This window comes from Martes martes, assembly GCF_963455335.1.
Source record: "Martes martes genome assembly, chromosome: 6".
Taxonomy (NCBI): domain Eukaryota; kingdom Metazoa; phylum Chordata; class Mammalia; order Carnivora; family Mustelidae; genus Martes; species Martes martes.
The window spans coordinates 22,641,253-22,658,026 of NC_137893.1; the positions used below are offsets into that span (position 1 = coordinate 22,641,253).

Here is a 16,774-nt window from a genome sequence, read left to right on the forward strand (position 1 = left end):
CTAAACCTGTCAGGATTGGTGAGGTTCAGCCCATTTGAGCTGAAGAACAGCTAGGATTGTAATACTGTAGTACCATATAGTATAATATTATAGCACTATATAATACTATACACTTTAATAATAAAACATATTATTATACCATAGTACTGTGCATTATAACACTCCAGAATAATATTATGGCACTACAATATTATAGTAGTGTCATATTCTTTGTAGGGAAGGAATATTAGGGCTTCTTATCTTTTTCATCTGTGTCAAAAATAACAGATGGGATAGCATATTAGTTTATTCTGCATAACAAATTATGAAAATCCATAAAAAAATAAAAACTTAGCAGCTTAAAATAACGGACACACACACACACACACACACACACAATTTCTCTGGGTCAGGAATCGAGTCACAGTTTAACAGGATTCTCTGCTCTGAAAGCCTGACTCGGAAGGAACCTACTATCACACTCACTCATTTATTGTTGACAAGATTTCATTCCTTGAGGAATGTTGGGTTGAGGGCCTCAGTTTCTTGCTGGCTGTGGGGCACAGACCACTTTCAGTTCTTCCCATATAGACCTTTGCAACCTGGCACCTTCGTTCTAGCAAATGAACAAGCTGTGAAAGCAAGAAAGTGCCAACAAGGCAAAAGTCATGGTCTTTCGTAATTGTCTGAGTTTCCTAAGCCTGCTGTGAGGAAGTACCATAAACTGAGTGGCTTAAACATGAGAAAATTGTTCTCTCATGGTTCTGGAGGCTCGAAGCTCAAAATCAAGGTGTTACAAAGGCCATATTCTCCCTGAAGTCTCTAGGGGAGAATCTGTTCCATGTCCTTCTCTTACCCTCCAGTTTTGCCAGCAATCTCTGCATTCTTTGGCTTGTAGACCATTACTCGAAGCCTGAGGATCGATTTTACATGTTTACATTGTCAACATAACAAGCTCTCATTTGTGATTCATAATTTTATAGTTAATTTAAGACCTTCCTAGGCATAATAATAATTTTTAAAGACAAAACTTATCAATAGTGAAAGGGACCAATAACAAAATGTATTAAGGGTCAAAATTTACTCATTATAACTAAGATGTATGAAAAAATTTTTCATTTTCTGTAGCATGTCTTATTTCTTCAGAATCCCCCTTCTGGTGCAGTACTGGGGAGAAAACTCTTAAACCCATTCACTGAAGGACCTTGGGCTCTTCCTTTTTAAATAGACTCTTTGGGGTAAACCTAGTCACTTTTGGAAAAACATTTCTTCCCTTCTCTCGTGTGCCATCTGGGCATGGTAACGTCATGTCCACAAATTATTCGTACTTTTTGAAATCTACCTCATAGAAAAATTTAAAATAGGTAGCAAATTTACATGTGTGTCTAAGTGGGTTTGCAGACAGACATATAACATATATTTACATACACATACATATATATGGTTTATAACATATATATAATTTATAATAGATAAGAATTAAAAATAACCAAAACATTCATCAACAGATAAATGGCTAAGTGAACTATATGTATATTTTTACAAGGAATACTATGTGTCAGTTAAAAAAGAATTAGGAAAATCATATAAACTGACACAGGAAGACGTCAAAGACCATATAACTGATAGAAGTTGCTGAATAATGTTTATAGCATAGTGGCAAAAGCATGCTATATGCAAAAAATAAGTTTGTATATGCAAGTGTATAGAAAAAAGTCTGAAAAAGATACAAATCAACAGTGATTACTCTCAGGAAGGATGATGAATTGAGAGGATGAAGGTGTGAAAAGAAACCTTTACTTTTCTGTTGTTTGCAATTTTACAATGTTTATGCATTTGTATTGTGTGTGTGTGTGTGTGTGTGTGTACTTGAAATCATTTTAATTTCTAAAATCACTGTGTTTTCTATGAAAAGATATACATATACATATACATATACATAAAATAGTGACTCTGTTACTGATAGGAAAAGCTGCCTGCATTGACAAGTTATGTATCACACCTCAAGAACTGATTTCTCGCCTGGGCGAATTTGGACAGTTCTGCCCTATCAGCCTGGCAGAATCACATGAACTAGTCGATTGCTCTGTAACTGACTCATTGGAATTTGCCGCCGAGTTCAGAGGGCACTATTATAAAATGAGTTCTCAGGAAAATCTGAATGTAAGTTTGTTCCTTACGCCACATATTTACCAGGGAAGGAAAATGCATGTCTTGGAATTCATCAAATAGGAAGGGGTGGGGGCGCCTGGGTGGCTCAGTGTGTTAAAGCCTCTGCCTTCAGCTCAGGTCATGATCCCAGGGTCCTGGGATTGAGCCCCGCATCGCATCGGGCTCTCTGCTCGGTGGGGAGCCTGCTTCCCTTCCTCTCTCTCTGCCTGCCTCTCTGCCTACTTGTGATCTCTATCTGTCAAATAAATAAATAAAAATCTTTTTAAAGAAAATAGGAAGGGGTGGGTGCAGCTGGGAACACCCCGGAACCACAGACCAAGATCCCCATTATTGGAAACTATGACATTAGGACCAATGAGGCAAATCGGAGGCCAGTCCTGAGGCTGCACCCCAAGATATATTTTGGCATACAGTGGAGGTTCAGAGTCGGTGATGGGCCCTCAGCTGAACAGCTAGGGAAGGCCAATGGCGATTCCCACCAATGGAGGGGATGCTGAGCATAGGGACTCAGCCCACAGTGGGGCATCCGGGGGATTAAGGTCCTACAGTACAGAAGGGAAGTCACGGGAGAAATGAAGCAAGATCTCGCCTATGTCTCTCCTGTGCTTTAAAATGTTTCCATCACTCGGGTTCCTGTATATCTGTACAGTATATTTCTGTTTAATGCAACAGAACACACGTCTGTTCTAACAGGATGTCTGTGATTTGTGAAGATAAAGGTTCGTGGCCAAAAACTAATCAGATGCCTCTGAACATTTTATTCTCCTCTAAAGAGGTAGAATTTTTAAAATCACTTTATTAAGGAGACATTTATTTCTTCCTGTGTATATAAATGGCATTCACAGAATTTTAAAACTGGAAGTGCTATTGGAGATCATGCATCCAGTCGGCCCCCTCCGTGGTGCAGAGAGCAGACTGAAGCTAGAGAGTGGACTCCCCCGCCAAACAGCCCCGAGCTAGCTCCTGGTCCTGCAGAACCAGAAGATGGGCCAGAGAGTGATGGGCACACCCCCAGTGCCTGGCAACAGAGCACGAGCTCCAGAAATACTGCACATGTGAATTAGCGAGTGAGTGAGTGAGTGAATAGTGAGAGAGATCAGGAGAGACCCTTGGATGTCATCACTTGGGACCATCACTCTAAGGATGGTCCTTCCCACCAGGAGGGAGTTACTACAGAGCAGAGATGAGATGGGAGCTGGGTTGCTGCTGCAAATGGAGAGTAGCAGGAGAGCTCCCCCCACCCCCAGGGTGTTTGACTGGCGGTGGACTCCAATTTTGAATGGTCTTATTGCTGTAATCATTTCCTGCAGAAATTTTTGGAGAACCCAGAATTGTATGTGCCTCCGTTAGCCCCTCATCCACTCCCACCTGCTGACATGATCCCCAAAAGGCTGACACTGTCAGAACTGAAAAGCCGATTCCCCAAGTGTGCGGAGCTGCAGGGCTACTGTCCGGTGACCTATCAGGACGGCAACCACAGGCAGGTCCTTGCCCCCGGGGGAGGGGAGGGTGGCATCTCTACTCAGAATAGGCAGTTCTCATAACAATCTTAACATCTGGGTCAAAAGGTCACTATTATTTAACTGGAAAATGTTGTATTTCTTCCTTGAGTTGTATAGATAGAAAATGAAACATTTTTGACATTTTATTTATACAGTACCATGTATTAATTATACAAATTTTTTTTCTTATCTTTCAGATATGAGGCCCTTGTACCTGGTAACATTAAATTTGCTTTAGAGTATCGTGATCGTATATACATTTGTGAGACTAGAGAAAAACTTGAGAAATTTTTGAGGTGAGACTATTCACCAACTTACCAATGTTGAATATCTTCTGTGTCCAATGCACCATGCCAGCATGTGTGTGTGTGTGCATAAATATATTTGTGTGTATTGACACATGTATGCATACATTCATGCAAACATCAAACATGCATACACACACATCGTGCATGCGTGATGATGACTACGAACTGGTTCTTGCTGTCCCAAAGCCCGAGGCTCTGAGGTATGTTGGACTTTACACACCTGTTTATAACAGAATGCAATGGCACTTAGATGTGGCCAAATGCCAGGGGTTCTGGTAACATGTAGCCCCAAAGTCTGACTGAATTGTCTGTTGGAGAAAGGCCTGAGTGAGGAGTGGGAATTGGGTAGATGAAGGGGAAGAGGGACATGTTCCAAGCAGAGAGACCTACAAACAAGCCTCGCCCAGGGGAATCCCAGAACGGCAAGAAATTCAGCATGGCTAGGCATGATGTAGAGAAAAGGGAAAGGACTGAGAGGTGAGTCTGGAGATGGCAGCAGGGCCAGAGGGTGAGGGTCAGATAAAATCACCATAGAGTATTTGAACTTGACCCAAAAGGCAGTATGAATACATTAACTGGTTTTGAGTATTATATTCAAATTTGCTTTGGGGAGAGACTATCACTGGAGTGTTGATAATGGATTGGAGGCAGGAATACAGTGCTGAGGCTGTTAGAATGATCCTGTCCAAAATAATACAGCACGTCTGAGGTCACCCATGAAGACTACTGTGGGGAAAGCAGTGGCCTTAGGACCAAGCTCTGAGAAACGTCAACAAATGTGAGGAGGAGAGCTCGCAAGGAGAATGATCAAAAACCTACAGAGTGGCAAAGGAGAGCCAGGTCCGGGAGGCTCTGGGAGGAGGGAAGAGAGAAGGTCTCAGCGAGCTGGGGGCGGTAGCCCTGTACACCGCCCCCCTCCCCCACCCCCGGCAGTGGTGGCCAACAAGCTTAAACACAGTTTAGAGGTCAAGCAAGAGAAGAACTGAAAAGTGTGTCAGAGTTCGGTTGTAACAGGTCATCGGTGAACCTGGCAGGAATGGTTTCAGTAGAGTGAGCTCAGTGGAAGGTAACTACAGTGGCCACGGAGGAAAGGAAGACCTCGCGGAGCCCAGAGATCACACACACACAGAGGTTACCTACAGAGGGCGAAGCCTACAGAGGGTGAAGCCCCTGGGGGAAGGCTGCTGGGTGTGAGAGCACAGGGCGCGGTGGGGTCTGCTGCCGACAAGCCAAGGAGCAGTCCCCAAGTAAGGAGAGCGTCGTGCCAGATGCTTCTGTCTCACAAGTTGGAAACCAGATTTCTTTTTCTTTTTAAACCAAATCGTTCTTTTTGTTGTTGTTGTTAATGTTCTTGACTGATCTCAATTTCTGAAAATACTGTGTGGATCAGATGGGATGGAATTTGTGCAGTAGTGTGTTACTTCTAAAGCTCACGGTTTGAAGAAGTTCAAAAAGAAAAGACACTAGTTGCTAGAAGTGATTTAGGATGGAAGGAGTGAAGGTTGTTTTTCTTTTTCCTTTTTTTTCAATGAGGAAGCTAGGAGCACGTTTAAAATGCAGGTGAATCAGGAGGATCCAATAAAGAAGGAAATGCAGAAGGGGAGAGAGAGAGATTACTCTAAAGAGGCTAGGGGGAGAGGGATCCAAAGTGGGGCAGAGAGTGGGGAGAGGGTGGAGGCAGCTCTGACCGGGAGGTTAGCTCCCCCATGGAAAGAGGAAGTGTGTGCAGCTCTGCCTGTGGTGAGCCGTTGAGGAAGTGCCATGGACGAGCTTCTGTTTGTATAACACGGCATCTGTGTCAAGGGTTCCCTGGGAGTCAGGAGGATGCAGAGAACAAAGTTTTCTATCGTTGCCGTGAAAAACAAGAAAAGTGAGGCATAAGTGAGCAGCCCTGGGGACCAGGCAAAGTGGAGGGTCACAGATCTCTAGCAGCTGCCATCTCCTCACTGGTCACATTCCCTCCAGGGGAGAAAACCAGCTGGTGAACTTCAGCTCTTAGTGCCCTCTGACACATCCCCACTCCCGTGTACTCACGGGGACTGTGCTTGTGAGCATCCGTCTGACCAACTTTGTGTTCTCAGGTTGCCAGAGAAATACTGGAGCCAGAAGCTTCCGTACAAACTGCCCCCATTGAAGGAGCCCATCCATCTCACGAGCCTTCCTTTGCCTGGATATCTGGAACAGGTTCGGTTCTGTGATTGTCTGTGTACATGCATTAGTGGAGTACAATGATCTCTTTTTTTAACAATTTTTTTTTTTTTTTTTTTTTTTGGTAACACTGCAATTCAAGGCAGAGTTTTCTGACTTGAAGCTGCAAATCCCCTCTGAACCCATTTTGGTTTTGGGTGGCTGGGAAAATAAGAAATGAGAAAGCCCCCTGCTTCTCTAGCTCATTTCCAGATATCTGCAACAAAGCGGAGAGAGAGAGGAGATTGTCGTGAAATTGTTTACATTTGACTTGTGGTTAGATTCTTACTTTGAATTTCAGGGTCTGTAAAACTTTTCAAATTTGAAAGGCGCAGATTCAGTCTCTGAGAGCTCTGCTCACCACCGCAGCTGAACCACCCAAGTCATATTTTGCCGCAAATCTAGGGGCAAATGTCCCCCAAAGCTACTCGAGTCACATTTTATTTATCTAAATATAAATCTTTTTAAACATAATAAAACTTAGCTATAATCAACCACTATTGTAAAAGCTCTTTTAAATTTTTCTATAAAATTAATGCCCGGGGCACAATTTCATACTTTTCTCAGAAACTCTTAACCACTTCCTTTTTTTTTTTTTTTGGCTTGCCTAGATGGTAAGCCTTCAATCTGGTTTAATATTGAAAGGCAAGATGCAGCTCACCCAGAGAGGAGTATTCTCATATAAGGCCACGTTTCATCAGGAGGGCCTCGCCAATTCTTTGCCCGCACAGGGCTCCAGAATCTTTACTGTGGTGACCGACAACGGTGGTCTCTGGAATTTCTTGCAGGTGGTCAAGGGCCCTGACAGCAGAGGCAGTCTGGCCAGTTCTGGAAGTAGAAAATGGGCCAAGACAACTCAAAGCCTAGGGATCCCTTCCTTCTTTGATATTTTGTTATGGAAAATGTCAAATGTAAAAACAGAAAGAATTGTGTAATGAGGCCCCTGTCTCTATCAGCCACCTGCCATTCAGCCAATTTGTAATTTTCAGTCTTTCTAATCAAAAGTACTTTGTGTTCCTTTCCACGTTGGTTAAGTGGTCATAGAACCACCTTATAAGCCCCATTCCCGACACCAAAGAATAACCTCTTTATCTATTTGCCACTAAGAAAAGAAGCCAAACTCACATATGCGCGTGGTCTACATTGTGCCGCCTACAGGGTATTGCAACCTCACTGATTAAAGCAATGAATGCCGCAGGGAGCTTAAAGCCCAAATTCCCCTTCTTGAGTGTAAAGAGATCTGCACTACTGTATATAGCATTTCACCTAAAAGGTATGTCTTCTTTAATGAGATGCTACTCAGAACTAATTTAACATTATTTGTAGGGTATGCCGTAAATATATAGAATTGTTGAACTGAGTCAGCTGCCTGCATTAGCATGTGTGTTTCTGTGTTGACAGCGAATACTTTACTGAAAATATCAGATTTGAGTTTCTAGCCTTTAAAGCAAGGACTACGAGTAATACAATTGGCTTTCAATAATCCACGCCATAGAGGAAGGTGAATAGAGGTATTTATGATCTAAAATGGAATAATCCTTAAATCTTACTTGGGATTTGGATATCTTCTCAGCAATAGCTGTGCAACAATCTCACACACAAAGTTCTCTTTCTTTTCAATTTAGTGATTCACTAACCTAACAGAAAACATTCAGTTCTGTGACATTTTCTGCAGCCTTCAATCCCCAAAGTTCTGAATATTCAAGAAGGAAGTATAAGAAGAAATTGGAGCAGTTTGTGGAGAGATGTGAACTCATCACATACCTGGGTGCCAAGATGACCAGAAAATACAAGGAACCTCAGTTTAGAGCCATTGACTTTGATCATAAATTACAGACCTTTCTCTCTCTTAGAAATATAGACCCAGTTAATGGATAGTTTGCTTGGGCAACTGCAACCAGGACGTCAAGAGTTATCTGAAAGGGGGAGAAGGAAATAGGTTGAAAATCTGGCCCTGTCTGCTGTACTTTTCCCCTTCTGAGTGCTATATGTGGCTGCGAGCCCCCAAAAGCTCTACTGGCCCAGAAGTGCTCTTCTGGAAGCATACATCTTGACATAATTTAAAAATGTATTGCTCTTTGCCTGAACATTCATGCTTTAATGACATAGTTATTCCATTTAGAATATTTAGGTAACTTATTTTACTTAATAAATCTATTGTTCAATTTCCTTTTTAACATTTTCAGCCTCTGTTAAAGAAAATTACTCAGTAAATGTTAGAAAGCTTCAAGAAAAAAATTAACATTCATATAAATAAAATAGAAACATTGGTTACACTTTCTTTTTTTTTTTTTTTTTTTTTTTTTTTTTGGGTTACACTTTCAACATAAGGAGCTGTTTGTAAACTTCATGAACCTAAGATACTTTATCATTTTCCTAACAAAATAAATGCATTTAAGATAACTGAATGGCTGCCTCTTTTCTTTTTCTTAAATATTCAAGGAGCAAGCTTTATACAATATTTTGTAATTAGAAGTCACTGGGAGTTTTGAGAAGGATGAATCTGGAGTCTTATCACTATCCAGAAGTATATATGTTAGAGGAAAACTCACTAAATTGCATTTGAATGAGATTTTTTAAATATTATCAATTTTTCAACAGCAGTATAAGAAATGTAGAATATGAAATAGCAAGATTGGCTCTTCAAAAAATAAAGAATACAACCACTAACTGTGTCATCTTGGGTAAATCTCAGTTTCTCTGAGCCTTTGTTTTTTAATCTCTAAAATGAGTGAGTGAGTTCATCTTTTTCCAGCTTAATGAGGTTAACTGACAAGATTATATATATATTTAAAATGTACAAGATGGTGATTTTGATACAGGTATGCATTGTGAAATACGTCCCACAATCAAGTTAATTAACTCATTCATCACCTCACATAGTTACTTTGTGTGTATCTCTATGTGTGTGTAATAAGAACCCTAAGAGCCACTCTGTTAACAAAATTTAAGTATAGAATACAGTATTATCAATTATAGTCACCATACTGTACATTAGATCCTCAGATTTTATTCATATTATAATTGAAAGTTTGTACCATTTGACCAATATCTCCCATTTTTCCTACTTCCCAGCCCTTGGCCCCAGCCCTTTCTACTTACTTTTCTTCTAATGACCTTGAACTTTTTGGTACCATGTATTCCACAAATACATGATACCATTCAGTATTTGTCCTTCTCTGTCCGGTTAGCTTATCTCACTTAGCACAATATCCTTCAGGTTCATCCATGTTGTCTTTGACCCTACAATTTCAATAATGTTATTTAAAAACTAGAAGACTATCCTATATATTTTTGTATAATATATTTTCATAACAAAATATGTCGAAACAAAAGAAAAAATAAGAATTGAGATTCTAACCACAGAGTGAAAGACATTCCGGGAATTAACAAACACGTGTATTTACCACATGTGAGCCAGGCATGGTGAAGTCTGCTCAGTCTATACCAGCATGTATATATTTACGAGGACCTCTCTCAGTCCAGGGTAAGAAATAAAAATGTCAACAGATACACATCACCCCTACAAAATTCAGGAGATATGGGGCCTAGAAATTGCAGCACTACTGAATTAGTCTTATAAAATCTCTATAAAGTGCGGGTATTGTCCCTATAAAGATGCCCTATTGGCACTGAACAATGTCAATTACTCTTCTGTGCCCCTCAAATACATTTAAGTCACGAGCTTTGGACTATAGTTTCCACCTGCTGCAGTTATCAGTCAACCGTCACAGCCTGCAATGATGTTTTTGATGCCCTTCATAATGTCGAAGGACTTCTGCCAACTGCTAGTTGCTAGATGACTGTGACCCTCTCGTTCCTTCAAACTCTAGCTGGGTTCTCCATTGACCCAATTCACCCTGAAGCCAGTAGGTACTGGGCTTTGTTGAAGTCTGTGCAGCTTCCAGGGCCAAAAGATGGGGAAGAAGGGTGGAGATTGAATTTGGAGGGGAAAAAGAAAAAACCTGGTTAGCCTCTTCCGTATCAATATTCACTCTGTAAGTGATCTTACAAGAATTTACAATCTAGGGGCGCCTGGGTGGCTCAGTGGGTTAAGCCTCTGCCTTCGGCTCAGGTTTATGATCCCGGGGTCCTGGGATCAAGCCCCGCATTGGGTTCTCTGCTCAGCGGGGAGCCTGCTTCCCCCTCTCTCTCTGCCTGCATCTCTGCCTACTTGTGATCTCTGTCATATAAATAAAATCTTAAAAAAAAAAAGAATTTACAATCTATATTCTGATAACTCTAATATTAATACCCCAAATTCTGTTCTCACCTCTGAACTTCAGACTCCTGTCTACATGTACCTACTGTCTATCTTTACTTGGTTATCTGGTTGACATCTCAAATTTAATATGCTCACCCCATACCTGTTATTCACCCAGCTTCTCTCTCTCCAGTTTTCTCCCAGATTACTTCACGGTAATAATGTACACTCAGTTGATTTGGTCCCAAACCTAGGGATGAAACTGGATTGCATTCTCTCCTTCACTCCCCACATCCAGTCTTTCAGCAAGTCCCGTCAAAGGTTACCTCCAAAATATACCACGAGTCTGGACTCTTCTCATGTTTTGTACTGCTCTCACCTACTTTCCATGCTTCTGCTCATGTTCCTCTGGTATCAACTTTCCATCCAGCACCTGGAACACTCTTTAAATATATAAATCAGATTTCATCATTCTCTTTTCAAAATCTTCCAATGGCTTCCTACTTCAGTTAAAATAAAATCTAAACTCTTTACTCTTGTCAGATGTGTGATTAATTTTATATATAAACTTGGAGGGTTTTTTGGATGAGATTCAAATGTAAATCAGTGAACTGAGACTAAGAATGACCTCCATAATGTGGGTGGGCCTTATCTAATTAGTTGAAGGCCCGAATAAAACAAACAGTGCAACGTCCTTGAGTAAAGGCAATTCTCCAGTAGACTGCCTTCAGACTTTATTTGCACCATCAACTCTTCTGGCTCTCAAGCCTGTCAACTGACACTGCAGATTTTAGATTTCCCAACTTCTATTATCATTGAGCCAATTCCTTCGAATAAATGCAAATCTCTTTGCATATCACATTGGTTCCGTTTATCTTGAGAACTCTGGCTAATATAGCATAAAACACCTTGCATGATTTAGTCCTGCCTCACTTTCAACATCTTCTCCACTCTTTTATCTGTTCCCTCCTTCTTTTGGATTAAGGAGGACTTCTTAATTTCATTTCTCCTCTGAAGTTTTTAAAGTTATGCATTCTATTTCTATCCATTGGACAGTTATCACTTCTCTTAACATTATGCTTAGTCTGAAGATAATCAGTGCCTCTATCCTTAAAACACTTAATACTATTCACTAGTTTGCCATCTTAAATGTTATTTTATTCAGTATTTCAGACCTAGTTTATTATCCAAATTTGACATTTTCTTTTCATAATCCATGCTTATAAAGATTTCCCTCATGTTTGCTATTTTTCTCTCTGTCACCTCCTCCAGACATCTTAGACTTTCCTTGTAGGGTTATTTTCCTTCCTATAGTAAGGGTTTTTGTTGGGGGTTAATACTTTCAATTTTTGTTTGTCCAAAACTGTTTTATTATTGTCCTTGTTCCTTATGATAGTTTTGTGGTATTAAAAAAAATAGAAATAGACAATCTCAATAAGGCTATACCTATTTAAAAATTGAATCAATAAATAGTAAAAATGGGAAGCACCAGGCCCAGATCCTTCACTAGTAAATTTTATAAAATATTTATGAATTATTTAAGGAAGAAATTATACCATTTCTCTACAAAATCTCTATCTCTCTATCAATCTCTTTCAGAAGACAGAAGCAGAGGGAATACTTTCTAATTCATTCTTTGAGGATACAACTGCCCTAACACCCTAATACCAAAACTAGACAAAGACATTACAAGAAAAGAAAACTACAGACCAACAGCTCTCATTAACATGGATGTAAAAACCCTACACAAAATATTAGCAAATTGAATCCAGTAAGTATAGAAAGAATTATACACCATAACCAAGGAATTTATCCCAGGTATGCAAGGCTGGTTCCACCTTCAAAAATCAATGTAATCCTCCACATTAATAGGTTAAATAAAAATTATATCATCATATTACATCACTACATTATATAAACAAAAATTACATCGTATCAATAGATGCAGAAAAAGCATTTGACAAAATCCTTCATACTCATTCATACTAGAAACTCTCACTGAACTAGGAATAGAAGAGACCTTCAACTTGATAGATCATTTACAAAGACCTGAAGCTTACACCATATTTAATGGTGAGAAACTAGAAGCTTCCCCACTAGAAGCAAACATAAAGATGTTCCCTCTCACCACTCTTTCTCAACATTATACTGGGAGTCCTAACTAATGCAGTAATACAAGAAAAGGATGTAAAAGTTATACTAATTGAGAAGGAAGAAATAAAAATTCCTTTGTTCACAGATGACATGATCATCTATGCAGAAAATACAAGGAAACAACCAAAAAAACCCTGTAATTAATAAGTGTTACAGCAAGGTTACAGTAAACAATGTTAATATATAAAAGTTAATCACTTTCAGATATGCCGGCAATGAACAAATGAAATTTGAAGTTGAAAACACAATACCATTTATATTAGCACCCAAATAAAATACTTAGGTATAAATCTAATAAAATATGTGTAATATGTATATGAGGAAAACTTTAAAACTCTGTTGACTGAAATAAAAAAACTAACTAAATGGAGAGATATTCCACGTTCACAGATAGGAAGACTCAGTATTGCCAAGATCTCAGTCCTCCCAACTTGATCTGCATATTCAACGCAATCCCAATAAAAATCCCAGTTAGTTAGTTGTGAATACCAACAAACTGATTCTGAAGTTTATACGGAGAGGCAAAAGACCCGGAATAGCCAGCATAATATTGAAGGAAAAGAATAGAGTCAGAGGACTGACACCACCCAACTTCAAGATTTATTATTGGGCTTCAATAACCAAGACAGTGTCGTTTTGGCAAAAGAATTGACAAGTAGATCAGTGGAACAGAAAAGAGAACCCACATAATTATATATACCCAACTGATCTTTGACAAACGAGCAAAGATGGTCTTTCCAACGAATGGTGCTGGACATCCACATGGGAAAAAATGAATCTAGACACAGATTTTTACACCCTTCATAAAATCACCCCGAAATGGATCACAGATCAAAATGTAAAATGCAAAACTATAAAATCCCTAGAAGATAACACGGGAGACACGGGAGAACCTAGATGACCTTGAGTAAGGCAATGACTTTTTAGATACAACAATGATTGATAAACAGGACTTCATTAAAATGAAAAACTTCTGCTCTGCCAAGATCCAGGCAAAATAATAAGAGGACAAACCTCAGACTGGGAGAAAATAGTTGCAAAAATATATATCTGATTAAAAACTGTTATTCAAAATATACAAAGGACTCTTAAAACTCAATAATGAGAAAACGAATAACCCAGTCTAAAAATGAGTAACAGATGCGAATAGACAACTCACCGGAGAAGATATACAGATGGAAATATGCACATGAAAAGGTGCTCCACATTTCCTTAGGGAAATGCAAATTAAAACAATGAGATACCATTACACACCTGTTAGAATGGCCAAGATCCAGAACACTGACAATACCAAATGCTGGTAAGGGTGTGGAATAATGGGAATTCTGTTCCTCACTGGTAGGAATGCAAAATACTACAGTCGCTTTGGGAGACAGCTTGGCAGCTGATTACAAAACTCAACAGCTAAACGTACTCTTACCAGATGAGCCAGCAACAGCATACCTTGGTATTTACCCCAAAGAGCTGAAAACTTATGTCCTCACAATGATGCTGGAGGTTACGGTAGGAGAGGTCATGCATGTTGGGGACAGGGGGTGTATGGAAACTCTGTACTTTCTGCTCAATCTTGCTGTGAACCTAAAACTATTCTAAAAAATAAAGTCTATTTAAAAGGCGAAAAAATAGGTGAATTCTGAAAAGATCACTCCACTCAAGACTTCTTGCTTCCACTGTTGCTGTCGAAAACTCAGCTGTCAGTTAACTGGGTTTCTTTGATAGGTAATTAGTATTTTCTTTCTACATCCTTTTAAGATCTCTTTATCTTTGATGTTCTGCACTTTGACTACAAGGTATCTAGTTGTGAATTTTGTTTGTTTAGCCTTCTTGGACTCTGTTACGTTTCCCAAATCTGGAGACTTGTGTTTTGCACCAACTTGGGCAAATTCTCATCAGCATCTTTAAATATTGTTTCTATCTCATTCTCACTAATCTTTCTATCTGGAATCCCAATTAGATTATATGACAAATCATTCTTATTCTCTTCTCTGTGTCCCTTGACCTCGCTTACATACTTTCCATCTCCTTTTTTGCAGACTGGCTTTCTGGGAAATATTTTTAGATTTACCTTTTAGGTAGATCACTTCATCTGTTTAATCTGTCCATGGAGTTTTGTGTGTGGTTATGTATAAACATTATTGAACTATTATCCATTGATTTTTAAATTTCATTGATTCCATTTTAACTTCTGGAAGGACTTTCCAAGTAGTGGTTCTTTTAAAAATTCTGAATGGTTACAAATTTTTGGAGGAGACTTGTCCTTCTCACCTGGAGCCAAGACCAGGGAAGATGTGTTCTCTTGCTATCTCCCTTTGCCAGGAGGCATATTTTTTTTCCCCCCTAGCGCACCCTTTCATGAGGATTATAGCCCTTCTAAGGGGCCTGGTTTCTGCAGAAGCGTCTCTGTTCAGACTCCCTACCACATACACATCAAAGGCGTTGTCTTCTGGTCCCAGTTTACCCATTAAAACCTAAGCCTCTAGCTTCTGGTTTCGCTAAACACCATGGCTAAGGATTTCCATGGCTCCAAAGCTAGTTTACTACTCTGATTTCAATTCCATTTTTCAGCCCTTTACTTTCCTTTAAGTTCTGTTACACATTTTCTGCTTGTCATTTCTAGCTATTCCGTAGTGGAAGTGTTCTTCATAATTGTCATAAAAGGCTTTCATAACTTCCTGTATTGTCAGAATCAGACATCTTTTCCAATGAAGATAGTCAGATAAAACACAGAATGCTCAATTAAGGGACGCCTGGGTGGCTCAGTCGGTTAAGCGGCTACCTTCGACTCAGGTCATGATCCCAGTGTCCTGGGATCGAGTCCCGCATCAGGCTCCTTGCTCCGCGGGGAGCCTGCTTCTCCCTCTGCCTCTGCCTGCCACTCTGCCTGCCTGTACTCTCTTTCTCTCTCACTCTAACCAATAAATAAATAAAATCTTAAAAAAAAAAAGAATGCTCAATTAAATCTGAATTTTAGATGATCACATAACACACATTATTTTAGTATAAGAATGCCCATGCTATATTATTCATTGTTTATCTGAAGTTCAAGTTTTGCTGCATGTCCCCTGTTTGTATTTGCAAAATGTGGCAACCTTACTTCTGATCTCCTCCCCACTCTCTGTGCTCCCAGCCACAGGCCTTTCTGTCCCTCAGAATCAGCAAGCTCACTTCCAGTCTCAGAGCCTTTATACTTGCTTTTCCCTTACCTGGAACATTCTTATCCCAGACCTCCACAAAGCTGGCTCCATATCATGGAGATCTCAGCTCAACGTCACCCTACTCCCTCCACCTGCCCTGTCAATCTTCATCATCATTATAAAGCTTAACACTTTCTGAAATTACATGATCTGTTCACTTGTGTTTTTGTCCTTCCTCTTCTTTGTAGAGTTTAAGGCTCACGAGGGCAAGGGCCTTGTTAGTTGCTGCACCCCCAGCACCTGACACAGAGCCTGGTACTTAGTAGGCACCGAATAAATATTTGTTGCATGAATAAAAGTGGCACCCCAAAACCTGTTCTGCAGGATGTAAAGTTATGAAGATCAGTGGGAGGTAGAACAGCCGGCTATAACCAAAGAGAACAACAACGAATATGTCAAGAAAAGTCAATATGGGTCCTAAACAAAACTGCCTTGAAGAAAGGACTGATCTCGGTGACGAGTGGCAGACGCTGGGAGATCCCCCAGACCCACCTCCTATCATGGTGCTTGGGCTGTAGTGAGCAGGGGCTGAAACAGAGAGTGGGAGTGCTTGGTTACCTGGGCTGTGATCTTCAGCTGGATTGAGGACCTGCATAGGACCAATGCTTTTCCTGCACTTCTGTGGCAAAGAGAAGTAATGGGGTAGCTGACCCCTCAGATTGACTTTTCTGCTGATGTAGAAGTCAGGCAGGGCACCCTATCCCACGTGGACCCCCACAAACCCTGGGGTTTAGAGGCAATTCAAGACAAAAGGAAAAATTCAGAAAAGGGGCTAATTTAATACAAACTAGTGAAATTTTAAAAGAACCAGGCTGGTAAATCACATCTTCAGTTTCAAAATCTTGGAGGCCTGGGCGTCTGGGTGGCTCAGTTGCTAAGGGTCTGCCTTTGGCTCAGGTCATGATCCCTGGATCCTGGGATAGAGCCCCACATCGGGCTCCCTGCTCAGTGGGGAGTCTGCTTCTGCCTCTGCCCCTCCCCCTCTGCTCCTGCTCTCTCTTTGGCTCTCTCTTTCTCAAATAAATAAAAATCCTTAAAATAAATAAATAAATAAATCTTGAAGGCTAATAGGTA

The 16,774-nt window shown here is 40.2% G+C and overlaps 1 protein-coding gene across 1 annotated transcript in view; it reads left to right on the forward strand.

Annotated features, from left to right (window-relative positions):
- Positions 1-8,548, forward strand: part of AK9 (adenylate kinase 9) — a 120,798-nt gene extending 112,250 nt beyond the window's left edge. Inside the window, exons 35-40 of the mRNA XM_080806437.1 lie at positions 1,946-2,142; positions 3,462-3,631; positions 3,851-3,949; positions 6,043-6,145; positions 7,307-7,421; positions 7,824-8,548. Of these exons, the coding sequence (XP_080662563.1) occupies positions 1,946-2,142; positions 3,462-3,631; positions 3,851-3,949; positions 6,043-6,145; positions 7,307-7,421; positions 7,824-8,026 (887 nt within the window). The 3' untranslated portion in view covers positions 8,027-8,548. The remainder of the gene's footprint in view (positions 1-1,945; positions 2,143-3,461; positions 3,632-3,850; positions 3,950-6,042; positions 6,146-7,306; positions 7,422-7,823) is intronic.
- Positions 8,549-16,774: the final 8,226 nt, after the last annotated feature.